This window comes from Erpetoichthys calabaricus, chromosome 11 (assembly GCF_900747795.2).
Source record: "Erpetoichthys calabaricus chromosome 11, fErpCal1.3, whole genome shotgun sequence".
Taxonomy (NCBI): Eukaryota; Metazoa; Chordata; class Cladistia; order Polypteriformes; family Polypteridae; genus Erpetoichthys; species Erpetoichthys calabaricus.
In genome coordinates this window covers 106,854,289-106,873,329 of record NC_041404.2, presented here as the reverse complement: position 1 = coordinate 106,873,329, position 19,041 = coordinate 106,854,289, and the positions used below count along the sequence as shown (strand labels likewise).

The following is a 19,041-nucleotide window of genomic DNA, read 5'->3' as shown; positions in this document are numbered from 1 at the left end:
GCTTCTCGCAACTGAAAGACGGCACATGGCGGATGTTAGCCGACTTGCTGACCGCAACGTTAGGGGCTTCAACTATGGCGCTGACGCCACATCTCAGTGCCAACACTTTGCAGACTGTACTTAAAAGACACGCCCTCCTCACTGGACAGTTAAAAACACCAATCAAACTAACGATGACATCAAGTATTACCCAATCAAAAGTAGGAAAGGAGGCATCTTCATAAAATGCGTGTGGGATGATTTGCATGAGACGCTGCTTTAAAAAAAAAATGATAAAAAAAATACGGGATAAATCCCGTCCAGTATTGATTCAAAACGGGACGCGCAATTTCATTCTCAAACGCGCCATGATTCCGTATTTTAAAGGACGGGTGGCAACCCTACGGTGCCAGGTAACTACCCATACAATCAGATTGTGATTCAGACTAGGAATGCAATGAATGTAATTACCCCAATCTACATACAAGGCGAAAGTCTTGCAACATTCAAAGATGATGGTTTGGGATAAGTACACCATACAACATAAAAGAGCTTATGAAGCCTTGAACCGAAAAAAGCAAGATCTCAGAGATCGTAAAAAAAAAAAAAATAGGAGGTAATATCGTTTTACTCGCTGTACATTTTAGTCAAACATTACCAGTTATTCCACGAGGGAGACCAGCAGATGAACTCAACGCGTGTTTAAAATCCATGCTTCTCCCACGCTCGGTTATATGTCGCGTGTTCTCCGGTAGGTGCACCAAAAAATGTATACATTTAAGCATGTAATGGGCAAACAAAAAATGAGGTATACCCGAAGGCACTGCAGTAGTACTTAATGTAACTTTACTTCTTAAATGTTAATGTTTTACTGTTTAATAATTTATACGCTTCTTATATGTTGTTCAAATTCTTTTATCAAAATACCACTGACAGCGCAATGCACGATAACATGGAGTGAATACACCATACGCATCCGCCCACGGCTGCCCTGCTGTGCGCAGATAGGAGTTGACTCTATAATAAAATAAAATAAACATAAAGACAGTAAAACAATCATCACCCATAAAGCGTGTGTGTGTGTATATATGTGTATATATATATGTTGATATGTGGATGTGTATATGTATATATATATATATATATATATATATATATATGTATGTAGATATGTATATATATGTGTATATGTATATGTATATATATGTTTATATGTGTGTGTGTGTATTTTATATATATAAAACACAGCAACACTCATAACAATGACAACACAATTACATTGACAATCATGTTACGTTATTTTTAAAATGTTTCCTTTTTTTTTCATAACCTCTTTAACACACTACTTCTCCGCTGCGAAGCGCGGGTATTTTGCTAGTATATATATATATATGTAGATATGTGTATATATGTATATGTATATATATGTTTACATAACCTCTTTAACATACTACTTCTCTGCTGCAAAGCGCGGGTATTTTGATATTTTGATATATATATGTGAATGTATATATATATATATATATATATATATATATATATATATATATATATATATATATATATATATATATATATATATGTATGTGCGTACAGTGGTGTGAAAAACTATTTGCCCCCTTCCTGATTTCTTATTCTTTTGCATGTTTGTCACACAAAATGTTTCTGATCATCAAACACATTTAACCATTAGTCAAATATAACACAAGTAAACACAAAATGCAGTTTGTAAATGGTGGTTTTTATTATTTAGGGAGAAAAAAAAATCCAAACCTACATGGCCCTGTGTGAAAAAGTAATTGCCCCCTGAACCTAATAACTGGTTGGGCCACCCTTAGCAGCAATAACTGCAATCAAGCGTTTGCAATAACTTGCAATGAGTCTTTTACAGCGCTCTGGAGGAATTTTGGCCCACTCATCTTTGCAAAATTGTTGTAATTCAGCTTTATTTGAGGGTTTTCTAGCATGAACCGCCTTTTTAACGTCATGCCATAGCATCTCAATTGGATTCAGGTCAGGACTTTGACTAGGCCACTCCAAAGTCTTCATTTTGTTTTTCTTCAGCCATTCAGAGGTGGATTTGCTGGTGTGTTTTGGGTCATTGTCCTGTTGCAGCACCCAAGATCGCTTCAGCTTGAGTTGACGAACAGATGGCCGGACATTCTCCTTCAGGATTTTTTGGTAGACAGTAGAATTCATGGTTCCATCTATCACAGCAAGCCTTCCAGGTCCTGAAGCAGCAAAACAACCCCAGACCATCACACTACCACCACCATATTTTACTGTTGGTATGATGTTCTTTTTCTGAAATGCTGTGTTCCTTTTATGCCAGATGTAACGGGACATTTGCCTTCCAAAAAGTTCAACTTTTGACTCATCAGTCCACAAGGTATTTTCCCAAAAGTCTTGGCAATCATTGAGATGTTTCTTAGCAAAATTGAGACGAGCCCTAATGTTCTTTTTGCTTAACAGTGGTTTGCGTCTTGGAAATCTGCCATGCAGGCCATTTTTGCCCAGTCTCTTTCTTATGGTGGAGTCGTGAACACTGACCTTAATTGAGGCAAGTGAGGCCTGCAGTTCTTTAGACGTTGTCCTGGGGTCTTTTGTGACCTCTCGGATGAGTCGTCTCTGCGCTCTTGGGGTAATTTTGGTCGGCCGGCCACTCCTGGGAAGGTTCACCACTGTTCCATGTTTTTGCCATTTGTGGATAATGGCTCTCACTGTGGTTCGCTGGAGTCCCAAAGCTTTAGAAATGGCTTTATAACCTTTACCAGACTGATAGATCTCAATTACTTCTGTTCTCATTTGTTCCTGAATTTCTTTGGATCTTGGCATGATGTCTAGCTTTTGAGGTGCTTTTGGTCTACTTCTCTGTGTCAGGCAGCTCCTATTTAAGTGATTTCTTGATTGAAACAGGTGTGGCAGTAATCAGGCCTGGGGGTGGCTACGGAAATTGAACTCAGGTGTGATACACCACAGTTAGGTTATTTTTTAACAAGGGGGCAATTACTTTTTCACACAGGGCCATGTAGGTTTGGATTTTTTTTCTCCCTAAATAATAAAAACCATCATTTAAAAACTGCATTTTGTGTTTACTTGTGTTATATTTGACTAATGGTTAAATGTGTTTGATGATCAGAAACATTTTGTGTGACAAACATGCAAAAGAATAAGAAATCAGGAAGGGGGCAAATAGTTTTTCACACCACTGTATGTATATATATATGTGTATATATATATGTAGATATGTATATATTATTATATTATATATTAAGACTTAATTTATATTAAAATGATTCCTGTCTTATTTTGAACTTAAGCTAAAAGAAGAATTATTTTATTATACTTAAACAGTCATGTACACAGTAATTAAAAAAAATCAAACAGTGCATAATTTACCACATACTAAATGCTATTTTGTAATTAAAACTATCAGGCAAAAAAAAAAAAACCCTCAACAAAAGTCAACACCTCACATGTAATGCTTTCACACAACTTGGAATAAAAATGATGCAGTCAGAATCAACATGCATCAAGTGTCTGTCTGACAGCAGCAAAGCTTTCAATATATGAAGTAAACAGCCAGCACCAATCTGATGGGGGAACAGGAGAACACGAGATAGCATACTGTGGACAGAACATGCTGCACGTAAAGTGCACACTGCTGAAGAGAACAGCACTCTTCAAATTGATACTGGCTGTGTTCTATTTATTCCAAGGTGTATGAAAACATTACATGCACAGGCACTGCATATACATGACTATGTATGCAAATACAAGGATAAACAGTCAGCTTTCTTTACTTGTATATACATCTACCATAAAACTGTGTGTAAATGAGATTCAATATGTGCATATGTTATTATATACATGTGCCAGCATTTCAATATAGCTGCACTTAAATCTTTTTTTTTTTCTAAAAAGCATTTAGTTTGTGGCCAAGTATTATTTTTCAACTCTCCTTCCACATTTGCAAAGAAAGCCTACAGCTCATTCTCAATTTGTGCACGTTGTTGGGTCTGCCTGTCTATGGAAGCATTGCGAGTGAGCCACTTCTGTGCAATTTACATGCAGCTTGCTCAATTCACAATGTGCCACCTCACGTGTTCTCCTTTCCCCACATCCACATCAAATTGATGCTAGCAGGGATATACTTTGATTTCCTTATCTGCAAATACATTGCGATGCAATTTCCGGAGAGTTGATAAACTTTTTTTTAGCCAACTGAAATACCTAGAGCACCAATAGTTTTCAGACTACTACACATTATTTTTTTTAATTGCATACACAGAAAATTACAAGTGATTATAACTTATTTTTGGTGATTATTATATAGATGTCTGGACGAGAATGAGACAATTCATACTCATGTAGCAACATACAATATTTGCAAATGAATGCTTGTGATTCGGCACATTTGCCAGAATTTCAGTATAGCCATACTCAAATTATAATTTTTTCTAAAAAGGAAAGGCACATCCTTTTTGGTCAACTACCACGTTCCACTGGTCCTTCCAATTTCACCAAGAAGACCCACTGTTAATTTCTCGCCAGTTGACTTCCTGATGTACTAAATTGCAGTAAAAATTTATATATGAAAATTTGTGCCACTTGACAAATTTCTATGATTGTATTGCACACTACTAATGTGTATTCTATACGACACTAATCTACATCTCGACACATCCAATACTGCTTACTAATATATTGTTAATGATTACACACATTATTATATAGAGCAGGGTGTAACAAGTTTTCAATTTGTATTTTTCTCGCAACTTGATTGTTTCTTAATTACTTTGGAATTACCACTTGGTAACTGAGTAGGAAAATTTTCAATGAGAATATACACATAGACAACTGTCAATAAAAACAGTGGATTCAAGAAGACAAGGTGTATCATGGAATAGATTAATCTAATTAGCAACACTAGCCCTCCACCTCCCCTTCATACCGCATTGCTGAGAGCATCCATGGGACACATTCTTTCAGCAAGTAGTCGACAGGCCTCAGCCTGACCCCAGTGTGCAGCTGCATGAAGAGGCATCCATCCATCCCTGTCCTGATCACCTACATCAAAACCACACTGTAAAAGAAGCCTGAGGGAAAAGAGTGACACACAAAAGTAGGGTTAGGCAATCTACACTTCCAAGTTTTTCACTGGTGTTCTAGCTCATTTTCTGTATGACTAGATACCCTATGTAAAAGAGGCAAGTGATTCACGCAATGACATGATTACCATCCAGCAAAGCACTCACCTCATGACATCTAAGTAACCTTTGGCGGCTGCGACATGAAGTGGACCAGCTCCAGTCTTAGGATGCCTAATATTGGAAGGTATAAATCCTCTGCTTAACCACTGTTGGGCATCCTGGAACATCTGCTCTTCTTCTAATCGCTTGACTGCAGCAACATTAACCTCTGAAATACAAGTTGAAAAAGATGTCAGAGTGGACATGTCCAAATATAATCAAACCCCTCCAACCCTCTCCAAAGTCGTACCTGTCCATTTATGTAGCAGAAGCTTTTCACAAAATTACAAATGACAGATTATCAGAGTTGTTTATGGTCATACAGAGTATTTATCCATAGTGGTGCTATGCCATTCGCCTAGCTTGGTTTCTAGTGATACTGGCAATGCCCATTCACACAAATGGATTTTGTGTGATGATTAAAGTAAGAAATTTTAAAATTGATAAATGAGCTTAACAGTTAACAAACTAATAGCAGATCTTCGATGCCCTGGTGAACAAACTAAAGGCAGATCATCTTTAAGTAGTGTGATGAGTAATCTGAAGGGTTTATCAAGGAAAATGGCAGCACATATAGGTGACACAGCTCAGAAATATCTAGAGATGAAGACAAAATATGTTCTAATACTGGTGCCTTACTCAATCTTTCCATTGAATGGGTAATGGCTACCGTCAGGGCTCACTTTGTTTTGTGTGTGTTTGAGTAGCCCCTCAAGGAAAATGTATGGGTGAAAACCAAGCACTAATAACAGAGTAAGAAAAAAAGCAACCTGATAGGAATCTGGAAGTGTGAATCCCAAGAATTATAAAGGGTGGGTGACCCAGCAGATGTCTAAGACGCCTGATACTTCTAAATGGAAAAAAGTAGACTTGGAGGATGCACAGAAGGTGTGAATGCTTCAATGTTGCCAGAAGGTAGCACATGGTGTTAGGTTGAGAAAGAGACACAATGCACAGTTCCTTTGAAAAGTTGGGGCAGGCAAGACACTTGATGTTTCACTCCATTTCAGTAGGGTACAGATCATAATCCTGAAGTGCAGATGATCAAACTTTCTTGCCATTTAAAGAAAGACAAGCTATGTAACCTTTAAAGGAGTGTAGTGTTGTCAGGACCAATCAGGGAGCATTTGGTTTGAAGGCCTTCAGACTTTCATACCTGTCCCAATCCTAAGACTAATTGCAGGCCTAGCTAAATGCAACCCTGGTTTAAGGCTGCCTCAAACCAGATTCCAATGAGAGCAGAGCAGAAAATGCACTGGGACAAACACTTGGTTAGAGAAGGGAAGAAAAGCCAGGCTTGATTGAGAGAAGGTATAGAAGTGATTTTTCACTAATCGGAGGTGGTTAAGAAGACATTTCTACTAGACAGGGACGTGGACCTACATAATTAGGCTCAGCTAAACTACATAGTTTATTGCTTTGTAATGCTTCTTTTGTACTTTGTAATAAGCCCAATATTTATCCATTGTCTTCTGCTTATTTATTGAATTGCTTAATTCTGTATATTCTAGTCTGTCTTGGTAATGTTCTGGATAGCACCACCTCTTCTTCACAGGGTACATAATCAAAACTGTTAACACAAATGGTGAATAATAAATAACTGCATGTGACCTATATTTTGCTTATTCAAGGATCACAAATATACTTCAGGTGGGCAGAAAATATGTAGTCTGAATTGCCTTTTAGCTCAAAAATCCAGAAATTCACAAACAGGATGATCACAGTGGTGCACAGTGCACATGGTGGTGAACAATCACAGCATGAGATTGTAACAGCTGAAAGTCATGTACATTTTGACATCATACACCACACCTGACAGGCAGCAAGTTCAGCTTCATGTAGTATGAGAAAATAAAAACAATCTTTTAGGTAAAACTGATTTTAAATACCTCATTGAGTCAAATGCAAGAAAAAAAAAGTTTAGTACATTCCACTGCATTAAAATTTAAAAGTTTTAAATGTAGTGTTTAAAAAAGGCTGCTACCACAAAAAACAGGAAAAGCTAGGTCAATAGCTTGGTTGCACCAGTTTTGCTAGATATCATAGATATTTTGGAGGTTTCATTACCACTTTAATTATTCAATTTACATTTGGAATTTAACCAGTCTATAATTTTTCTGTAAAACTTGAGTATCAAGTAACAAATGCATGCATCTGTGTTCCTTGCATAAGGCAGTATCAAAAGACATCTTTGACAAAAAACTGAGGCTTACTTATAGATAAAAATTAGCAATAAGAAAAACATATGGATATTGAGAGATAATACAATAAAAGGCCAAATAAACCATAAACAAATCAAAGGTTACCACATTTTCTTATCAGAATAAGTAATAGTTTACATTTAGCTATCATTCAGATTGAGGCCAGAACAGCAACAATGCTGATAAAGTTTGCCTAGTGGCTGGAGTTTTGATTTCATACATGATGCACTTACCTTAAATCACCAGCTCTAAATGTTATTTCCTGTGTATGACAATCATCTCCTGGCATTAAGTCCCTTCATTACACTCTTTTGTAACATTTGGTATTTAGCAACAAACTCCCATAGTGCAGTATCATTAGGGATTCTACTCTGCTCAAAGAGGCAATTTCATTTCCTGTTTTTCAAAGCAGTAAGCTGCTTTTAATGATTTGAATTCAGTATGTAGTTTTAAAACCTCTGTTTTATATGCTGTGTTCTGCAGCAATGAGAAAAAAAATTATTTTATGGACACCGCTCTGTCTCTGTTCATTATTAAAATAATAATAAAAAAAAAAAAAAAACTAATGTTAGTGATTGTTTTCAGAAAGCAGTACCAGACATCAGAATTATTTTCTTTAGTCCTGGCCCCTTGGTATTCTAGCTCTAACACCAGTACCAAACACCACAGTTTCTGAGAACTGATCTTTAATTTCTACTTATTTTATGAAAAACACAGTCATTTAATGAATGACAACATATGCACAAGTTTTAAATGAAATCAAACTAAAATGAATTACAATATTACAGTGTATTTTACAAACTATCTCAAACACTCTGGATTATTTTTTCATAGTAATTAGTCATAATGACCAACAGTGTTTATTTTCATTGTATAAGAATAGATGACAGGATACACTTTCTTTGATATACATTATTTGAATTTTAATAGTCAGAAGCAAGGATGTAAAGCTTTACAAATCTTACAGCGTATTAAAAAAGTGACTAACGATAATTGTGGTACTCTTCATTGTACATACAATATTCTCCTTATTTCTTCATCTCTCAAATTAAATATGTCAGAAGAGAAAAAAAACACTATAAATACACCATTCCAGATATTAGATAGATGGATGGATGGATGGATGGATGGATGGATGGATGGATGGATAGATAGATAGATAGATGGATAGATGGATAGATGGATAGATACTTTATTAATCCCAATGGGAAATTCACATTCTTCAGCAGCAGCATACTGATACAATAAATAATATTAAATTAAAGAATGATAATAATACAGGTGAAAAAAAACAGACAATAACTATGTATAATGTTAAATATTAACGTTTACCCCCCCTGGTGGAATTAAAGAGTCGCATAGTTTGGGGGAGGAACGATCTCCTCAATCTGTCTGTGGAGCAGGACAGTGACAGCAGTCTGTCGCTGAAGCTGCTCTTCTGTCTGGAGATGACATTATTTAGTGGATGCAGTGGATTCTCCATAATTGATAGGAGCCTGCTGAGCGCCCTTCGCTCTGCCACAGATGTTAAACTGTCCAGCTCCATGCCAACAATAGAGCCTGCCTTCCTCACCAGTTTGTCCAGGCGTGAGGCGTCTTTCCTCTTAATGCTGCCTCCCCAGCACACCACTGCGTAGAAATGGGCGCTCGCCACAACCGTTTGATAGAACATCTGCAGCATCTTATTGCAGATGTTGAAGGAAGCCAGCCTTCTAAGGAAGTATAACCGGCTTTGTCCTTTCTTGCACAGCGCATCAGTATTGGCAGTCCAGTCTAATTTATCATCCAGCTGCACTCCCAGATATTTATAGGTCTGCACCATCTGCACACAGTCACCTTTGATGATCACTGGGTCTATGAGGGGTCTGGGCCTCCTAAAATCCACCACCAGCTCCTTGGTTTTGCTGGTGTTCAGGTGTAGGTGGTTTGAGTCGCACCATTTAACAAAGTCATTGATTAGGTCCCTATACTCCTCCTCCAGCCCATTCCTGATACAGCCCACGATAGCAGTGTCATCAGCGAACTTTTGCACATGGCAGGACTCTGAGTTGTATTGGAAGTCCGATGTATATAGGCTGAACAGGACCGGAGAAAGTACAGTCCCTTGTGGCGCTCCTGTGTTGCTGACCACAATGTCAGACGTGCAGTTCCCAAGACGCACATACTGAGGTCTGTCTTTAAGATAGTCCACGATCCATGCCACTAGGTATGAATCTAATCCCATCTCTGTCAGCTTGTCCCTAAGGAGCAGAGGTTGGATTGTGTTGAAGGCGCTAGAGAAGTCTAGAAACATAATTCTTACAGCACCACTGCCTCTGTCCAAGTGAGAGAGGGATCGGTGTAGCATATAGATGATGGCATCTTCCGCTCCCACCTTCTCCTGATATGCAAACTGCAGAGGGTCAAGGGCGTGTTGAACCTGTGGCCTAAGGTGGTGAAGCAGCAGCCTCTCCATGGTCTTCATCACATGTGATGTCAGAGCAACAGGCCAAAAGTCATTCAGCTCACTAGGACGTGATACCTTTGGGACTGGGGTGATACAAGATGTTTTCCAAAGCCTCGGGACTCTCCCCTGTTCCAGGCTCAGGTTGAAGATGCGCTGTAGAGGACCCCCCAGCTCCGATGCACAGACCTTCAGCAGTCGTGGCGATACTCCATCTGGACCCGCTGCTTTGCTAATTAATAATTAATTTACATTAATGCCTTGGTACAGGTTGAGCATTTTGAGAATTAACGTAGAATGTATCTGCTGGAAGCCGCTGGACCTGTTAAATGTTGGTATCTTAAATGTATTAATCTCATGTACAAGTAGACAGTATTGTATCGAACCACATAAAATAGCCTACTACATAACCTTGTGAAAAAGTTATTTTTATTGCACATTAATGTGACATTTAAATTGTGGAATATCCCTTTAAAAGCTATTGTACAAAGTGCCTGGGTGTCCTTCACTCCAAGAGGGTGTTTAGGTCTTATTTAAAAATGAGGTGTGCGAGAGAGAAATATTTTTGATATAAGAGCCAGACACTCTGATAGTAGATCCTGACACACATTCTTTAAGCATAAAAAAAAGAATGAACTGTATGAATGCGATGATACAGAATTAGCAGAAGTATCACAGAAGAGGGAAAACACCTGTCAACAGCACAACACCTCTGGCCAAAAGACAGGTTGTATGACTGGATATATACCAGGATGAAGAGGAGCCACATATGACTTGATCTGTGAATTATTTAAGACTTTGCTGATTCCATTTGATAGTCTTATGCAGTATTGGAGAATAAGAAATGTTTACCTTATTGTAGAATTGTTTAATGACGCATCTGCACAAGCCAGCAAGGCTTAGACGTTTGTCATACAAACTCTTATTTCAATCACTTTGTGCCAATTTATTCCAAGACACTGTTGTTTGTTTGTGTATATGTAAATATTATGGACAAATGGAAAAAACAGGCCTTCACTGCTTGATTAATTGTATTTTTAATGCTTTTAAGTGTGCTATATAAATAAGTCTTAAAGGTAATTGAGAAGTCCACAATAGGGCTGAGCTGATGGTTGATATCACCATCCATCGTCAAATGGCTGGACACTGTCGATGTAAAAAAATGTCGAATGGCTCCAAACATTCTCAGAAGTTTCCTCAAAGTGCCAAACTGCTGCCAACACATTTCTTTTTTTACTTTAAAAATCTTGCATGGCTCACAATAAAGCTGTGGGCAGCTCATATTCGCAGAAGGCAGCACATGTGATTCCTGTGCTTAGCTTGATTAGCAGGAGAGCTCTGTAGTTGAGGGAAGGCAGCCTGATCCACCCACACACACACACACAGTACTTTATTTCATTCCATTTCAACAATTTGGACTATACTGTTAAATCCATTACATAGCACAAATTATCATCAGACTTGCAAAACTAGCACCTGAAAGTTATCATCTGGTCAGAGGAATTGCCATGGGTATTAGGATGGTATACAGTTAACTTTCTTCCATCACTTTATCAATTTTTGATAAAAGTCTACTGAATCATAAATTTATCTTTCCTGGAGGTTTCCATCCAAAGAAAACAATTTTTTTTTTCCTTTTTCAAAACTCCATAGATTGTGCTTCCTATACTGCAATATAATACATCTACATAGTGAAACATTGTGATTTTATTTAAATACTAGCGACATGGCGCGCGCGCTACACTGCGCGTTGGATGACCACAGTTGAAGGACTCCCTGTTTAAACGCGCCTGGCAGTTGTGAACTGGGTCCTTCATCGCACCGCATTTGAATTTTGCATGGGAAACAAAATTTCAAAACAATACCCATGATTCACGAAGTCTGGGACGCAGACTAATCAGAATCGTATACATTGTGTAAATGGTTGTAAGGAAGAGGAGTGGAGACGCGTCGTTGCGGTAATGTCTGTGAGTGGTGAGTGTCAGTTTGTTGCGAGCGAGAACGGTGAGAGCGTTCACAGAGACCGTACGTTTCTGTATATTACGGTTGTTTTGCAATCATAAGGACATGTCGTCGGGTGTCTCATTGGCACGCTTTTGCCTCTTTCTTTCGCGATCACGGCGTAATGTGTCCTCTCTCTCTGTAGGAGTTTGTCTATTACGGTTGTTTTGCAATCGTAAGGACCTCTCGTCGGGTGTCTCATTGGCACGCTTTTGCCTCTTTCTTTCGTGATCACGGCGTAATCTGTCTTCTCTCTCTGTAGGGGTTTCAGTTGCCTTTCGTTGTGCGGCAGAGATGCGTTGTTGAGCTAATCTGTGTGAATGCTGAGTGTCCGTTTCTTGCGAGCGACTGGCACGCCTTTGCCTCTTTGCTTCGTCATCACGCTGTAATGTGTCCTCTCTCGCAGGACCAGGTTCAGTTGCCTTTCGTTTCGGCATTGTTCAATAAGATCTCCTCCGTACAAGTGCACATGGGTAGCTGAAGACGGAAAGGCATAGTGGGCTGGAAGGGATAAAATAGAAAATCGCGGCTTGAAAGACACGAATTGGTGACCAGGGGAACCATCCGACTCAGACGCAGGGCTCGAAATACTAAAGTGCACATGTAGCAAAGTGTAAATGTTATTTATAATTTTTTTTTTTTTTTTTTTTTGTTATGAACTTCCCCAAAAGAGTTGATCCCTGTAAATAGTTAATAGTATATCAACAATATAATCTGTTGTAGTACGGGCGTTAATTAGCGTCACACCTCATAACCTGCATACACCACGTTTTTGGCTCTAACGCCAGAAGCGCGGTGGACGCTGTAAGGGTAGGTTGTGGTTTCTGTTTCTTTCTCGTGATTTTTTTTATTTCATTTATTTTGTGTTAATAATTTATAATCGATTTCTTTTATTATTTAATAGGCAGAGGGGAGAAGACGTTAATGTGATGCTCTGTCTATTTTCTTTACTTTTGTTTTGAAAAGGTATGCTATATATATATATATATATTTCCTTTAATTTTCACTTGTTGAGAATATATAATTAGGATTTTTTTTGTATAAAGTCTATGTGTATTGTAAATAGTTCTCTTTGGAAAATTGGATTCATTTTTTTTTTTGTAAATAGTTTTTATATATAATGTGTTTGTATAAATAAAAACACGAGAAGCGCGGTGGACGCTGTAGGGGCAGAGGGGAGAAGACATGTGGACAGAGGCCTTGATTAAGCCAGAAAATGCCTGCACAATATTAATCTGAAAGAATGCTAGGGAGGAAATCTGAATTTCACTCATCCACCTCTAGCATTTTAGCACTATAAACTGAGCCTCCCAAGCAAGATTTGACAATTTTGAAAACTAAAAACTTTGATTTATAAAAGTAAAATTTTAATAAATGATTATAATAATAAATAAGGCACAATGTTGTAACATCATCATCATTTTGTACCATACACTGTACAGACCTAACAGGAAAATTGCACCTTTGATTGATATGCTTCAAAATGTCTTACAGCACTTAATCAGATCCTTGTCCTCTAAGATTTGCTCTCTTTGCCGGCTTATACTTCTCTGCACACACTAAGCAGGAAAATTGGGCATGATCCTTTTAGCAAAGTTTCTAGCTTGAAAGTAGTGGAAAAAATTGATTTGATGAGAAGTTAAATTTGAAGCTTAACTGCTCCTAGAATACAAAAACATTAATCAATGTACCTGTACAAGTGTAAATGTTTTCATCCCGGACATTTTCCAAGCATTAAATACTATACATGTTTGAGAGGGTAGAAAAAAAGAGTATCTGGTTTACTGCATGAATCTATATATATATAAAATTCTTTTTGCGTTTGAAATGGAAATTACGTATGACCACGCAATATGGAAATTACGTATGAAATGGAAATTGCGTATGACCACACGATATGGAAATTACATATGAGGAAAACAGCTTTGCGTCTTTCTACTTTTTAACTGTGCCGAGCTGTAAACAATGTGAAGAAGAGACCGCCTTCAGCGGCGAGGGGTCGTGAGAACAAAGTGGACGCTGGGAGGCGCCGAATGTCAGGCTGCTCCGCCTTGTCGATAGCTTCGCAGGTTTGGGCAGCGTTCTCTCTTCTCGCACTGTTTGTGACCCGTCGATTCCTGGGAGAGTGGAAATCTTTGCGAATGAGTGTAATTGGCACCATCGAAGCAGGACTCGGTTTGTAAATTGCACTGCACGACTACTTACTGTCCCTTAAGGTGAGTTTGGGTCACTAAAACCTCGCAACATTCAAGGTTGCTTTTGTAATCAATTATTTTAAGTAGATGGAGAGTTTACATCTAAGAAGATGTACAGACCTCTTCATGTAAAGTGTTGGACTTGGGAATTGTTTGGACCTTCTGCCCGTTAAGCACGGAAGGGCAGTGTCCACATTTATCAATTATTTTTCTCTTAAATCACAGTCACATAGTGCAAGGTTGTCAGGCAGAAATTTGGAAGATCACATAGAAAATGTAATTTCTATACCACAGCGGTCGTGTAGTGCCTTTCAAAAGGGATCTACTACCGAGAGATGATCCAAATACATTTTAGCTGCTGTTAGTACTACTTACCTGTTGTGTTATACCGCCTTTAAAATGTAGTTTACCCGAAACCACTCCAGTACTGCTCAATGTATCTTTACTTCTTAAAATGTTAATGTTTTACTGTTTAATAACTTATAGACTACATTTTATTTTTTTCCCTTGCAATCAGTGAGCGAAACCACTGGGTAATCAATTAGTTGGTCATAAAAAGTGATCTGATCTTCATCTAAGTCACAGGTACTGATATACACAATGTGCCATGTCCCCTTCTGCTTTAGGTCATTGTAGAGTTGCCCTTTGGATGTATGTATGTTTAGAATTCCAAATAAATGAGGATATGATTGAATCTAATTTCTTAGAAAAAGATTTGTTAACATATATGGGGATGGTTTAAAATAAAAAAAGTTTAGGGAGGATGTTCATCTTAACAGTGTTGATTGTACCTTCTAATGTGAGATGAAGGGTGGACCATCTATTCACATCTTAATTGTTTTCATGCAGACATATGTAAATATAAAGCTCCTTTTCAAACAAAATTTTGCTTGAAAAGGAGCTTTATATTTACAAATGTTATTTAATCCCAGATATTTGAACTAAACTTTTAAGATAAATGGGAAGGTGTCCAGTCTAGTATCGTGTGCTAGAAAGTTAACTGGAAAAAGTACACATTAATTCAAATTAATTTTGAGTCCAGACATGTTTTGAAATACTGCTAGCGCTTTTAGGGCTGTTGGCACAGAAATTGGTGGGTCAGATATAAAGTATACAATACAACACAACAACATCTGCATATAATGCTATTTTCTGCTCAAGTCATTGTCATTTTGAAAGTAAACAGCCAATGGCTCAATGGCGATTGCAAAGAACAATGGTGATAGGTAACACCCTTGTCGAGTACTGCGTTCTAGTTTGAAGTAGTCCAAAATAATGCTGTTAATACAAACTGAGGCTCGTGGTCTAGTAAAGAGTAGTTTGATCCAAGCACATATGTTTAAGATAAACCCAAATTTGTGCAATGTAGTGAATAGGCAGTCCCATTCAACCATGTCAAATGCTTTTTCTTCATCCAAAGATAGTATGATCTCTGAAGTGTTAAGATTTTAATGGGTGACAATGACAAATTAAACGTCGAAGATTAGAAGCTAAGTGTCTTCCCTTTAATAAATCCAGTTTGGTCTTGTGATATTACAGAAGGAACCACTTTCTCAGTCCTTCTATCTAGAACTTTGGAGACTGTCAATGTCATTATACAGGAGTGAGATTTGTCTGGATGATGCACATTGTAGTAAGTCCTTATTTTTCTTATTGGAAAGATGTAAATTAACACTTGGTGAAATGTTTGAGGTAAAATTTTGTTGTCTTTAGCTTCTGTAAACATTGCTAACAGTAGCTGAGCTAACTTATTTGAATTTTTTTTTAATTAAACTTTACTGGGTAGCCATCAGGAATGGGAGTTTATAGCATCTAGTAAGTTTGAGGGTGTCAGAGGTCCAGTTCCACAGCACTAAGAGTATCTCGTTGTGGTACCTGTAATGAGTCAAAGGGCTCTTATAGTACTCTCTAAACGTGTGGGTCATATTATTATGGTCTATGATTTTTATCTCCATTGCAGACTTCCTGCTTGTGGATTTGTTGAGGTAATATCGTATTGGCCTTCACTTCATTTTTATAATAATGATTTCGCGATTTAAAGGAGATGTTCACCTTTTTTTTTTTTATTAGTGGAGAGGTTAAATTCTGAACTTAAAATCTGTCTTTTCCTATAAAGTGCCTCATTTAGAGACCTGGGGCCTTATGTATAAACGGTGCATGCACACAAAAATGTAGCGTAAGAACGTTTCCACGTTCAAATTGCATTGTATAAAACCTAAACTTGGCGTAAAGCCACGCACATTTCCACGATAGCTCATACCCTGTCGTACGCAAGTTCTCCGTTTGGTTTTGCAGACTGGCGGCACCCAGCATCAAAGCAGTGCTACTGTTCCTGTGTGGTTACCCTTTCTTTTTTAGATCCACATCCCTGATGCGGCTTTATAAATATACTGAAATTAACCGCATATTGTTTATTAGTTTAATGCATCTGATTGTAATTAACATGTAACAATGGTCCACAGAATGGTCAAACTATTCCAAATACCGGGATTTATGGAGCGGAAGAACGTGGAAGCTGGCGTTCGCACAGATTTACGCATCTGGATTTTTTGGTGCAAAAGCACATTTCCACTTTTGTGCTTACGTCATGTTATAGTGCGAATTCTACGCACGTCGTTATGCATGAGGGCCCTGGTGTATTCTAGATCTATTCAGGTAATTTTACTGATTAACTCAGAAGCCTTCTTGGTTTCCAATTTATTTTTGTGAGAAAGAAATGAAATAATCACTCTTAAAAATGCCTTCTGAGGTTCCCTGAGTATTCCTGTGGAGACCACTGGGGATGCATTTGTCTCCTGAAAATAATCAATTTGCTTGGATATGAATTCTGTACACTGCTCATCAGCTAAGGACAGGGGGTTAAGACGCCAGCTATGACATTAGCATGTAGGACATAGCAAGTTATGCTACATGATCAGAGGGGAGTGGTCGGAGATAACAATAGTGTTGTACTGATAGGATTTGATAATGGCAAAAAATTATTGTCAATTCTTGAATAACAATGATGAATATGTACTAAGGTTAGGATTTAAAAACCTCTATGGGTCTGATAAGTTCTGATCCATTACAAACTGTGTATTTATCTTTGCAGTATTAGATGTTATCACCGCTGTAGCTGAAGGCCTATCTAGGCACGGATTTGAAACACAAATTAAATTCTCCGGACATAATAATGAGTGTTCACATTAAGAATAAATGCAAATCATTCTGGATGAAATCGCCACCATCCACATTAGGTACATAAATATTTATTAGAATCACTTTAGTATTAAATAAACTGCCCATCACTATGACATATTGCCCTTCAGGATCACATATTGTGAGCTGCGAAGCTAATCCTACCCCCAAAAAGATACAGATGCCCCTGGAAAAAGCCCTAGGAAACCCCTAGGAAACTTAAACAGACTACCTTCACATTTCTCCTTTTCCTTCTGGCCGGCTCTGTCGCGTAATCTGCCTCCTGCGCGCTACTCCGCTTTGTCAAAAAGCCTGTGCCGACTTCTCTCTGTGGTTATAAATTGATTTTCTGCTTCTCTCTCTCTCTCTGACTTCTGGTGCTCCTGGCATGTATTCCTCCTCCGAAGAAGAAATCCTTGGTTGCTTTTAAATGACAAGCGGAGGTGTAAACTCTTTCAAGGAGCATGTTTGAAACAGTTTTAAAAGATAAATGTTTGTTTGCAGTGTTTGAATAAAAATTCGAGTTTCTTCAACTTCCACTGGTCCTCTGTGCAATCTTGTAACCCAAGCGTGACAATATTAACATCTGATGCTACAAATGGGATAGGTCTGTGTATTAAGATTCCTACACCCCTAGATTTCTTTGTATAGCCAGAGTGAAAAATTTGGAAAATCCAATCCCGTTGCAACCAAAACTGGTTCTTACTTATTATGTGAGTCTCCTATAAAAATACTATCTTGGCATTTAAACCTGTTAAGTGAATGAATACTTTCTTTCTCTTTAATTCATGATTGAGATCTTTGACATTCCAGCACACAAAGTTCACTGTTTGGTCATAAAAACATCGCTTCTGATCTTTTGTTGACATTTTGTAGTCTTAAGGTAGTACATTTTTACTTATGATAGTTTTAACCTAGATTTCAAATTACAGAAAGGATAAATAAGAAATAGCAAAGCTCCATTTCTCTCTCTCCCCATGCCCCTCCCCATTTTGCCTCCTCGAATAAAGCAGACCACACTTCACGAAGTCCTGGTCCTCAGACATGTCAAGAGAGAAACAGCACGTCCAAGAACAAAATGAACCCCCCAGCAGTGGTATCTTTTGAAAGTACAGTCCCAATACAATAAACCTAGGGAATGATGTTAAACAGTTCCCATGAAGTATGATAGTACAACCCCAATACAATAAATCAAGTATATGAAGTGGGGGGGAGTGGAACTCTATAAATAGGTAGTTACTTTGTAGTTGCCAAAAAGTACATACTGTATATTCAAGGAATTGTATATGATACCACAACTGAAGTTTCTTTAAAAAAAAAAAAAAAACACAACAGGTAGCCACAAAGGAAATATAATGTATAGTTACAACAAATGTTGCATTACAATTGGTCCATGTTGCAAGCCATGTTTTTCTACTTCATTCAGAGAGCTAAAAATTACTTTCAATATTCACTTTTATTTTGGCAAGGTACAACTGGCTTTATCTGATATGAGCACTGCATAGACACTCTTGGATACTGTAATATGCGATGCATTTAGTAGCTGTTTCAAATCTAATCAACCCTTTCAGTCTCAGAAGGGGTATGAAGTTTTGTTTGGCCTGTAGTTTGTCGAAACAGACAATAAAGCTTCTCCATTTTGAGGCATTCGATCCATGTACATGGTAGTGTGCTGAGATCTCGGTGTCCGATTTGAAGTTCACTCTAGGGATTTTAAAGAATAGTTTAGCTATGAATTTCATTGGGTTTGAACATTCATGTTTTTCTTGGAGACTTTTGATTCTAATGTTGTT

The 19,041-nt window shown here is 37.9% G+C and overlaps 1 protein-coding gene across 2 annotated transcripts in view; it reads right to left on the bottom strand.

The window, feature by feature from the left end:
* The window catches only part of ppp1r12c (protein phosphatase 1, regulatory subunit 12C), a 260,970-nt gene that overhangs the window by 200,090 nt on the left and 41,839 nt on the right, over positions 1–19,041 (bottom strand). For both annotated transcript variants that reach the window (XM_028813684.2, XM_028813686.2), the window contains exons 4-5: positions 5,238–5,400; positions 4,934–5,078 (exon numbers count right to left, since the gene is read on the bottom strand). In XM_028813684.2, the coding sequence (XP_028669517.2) occupies positions 4,934–5,078; positions 5,238–5,400 (308 nt within the window). The remainder of the gene's footprint in view (positions 1–4,933; positions 5,079–5,237; positions 5,401–19,041) is intronic.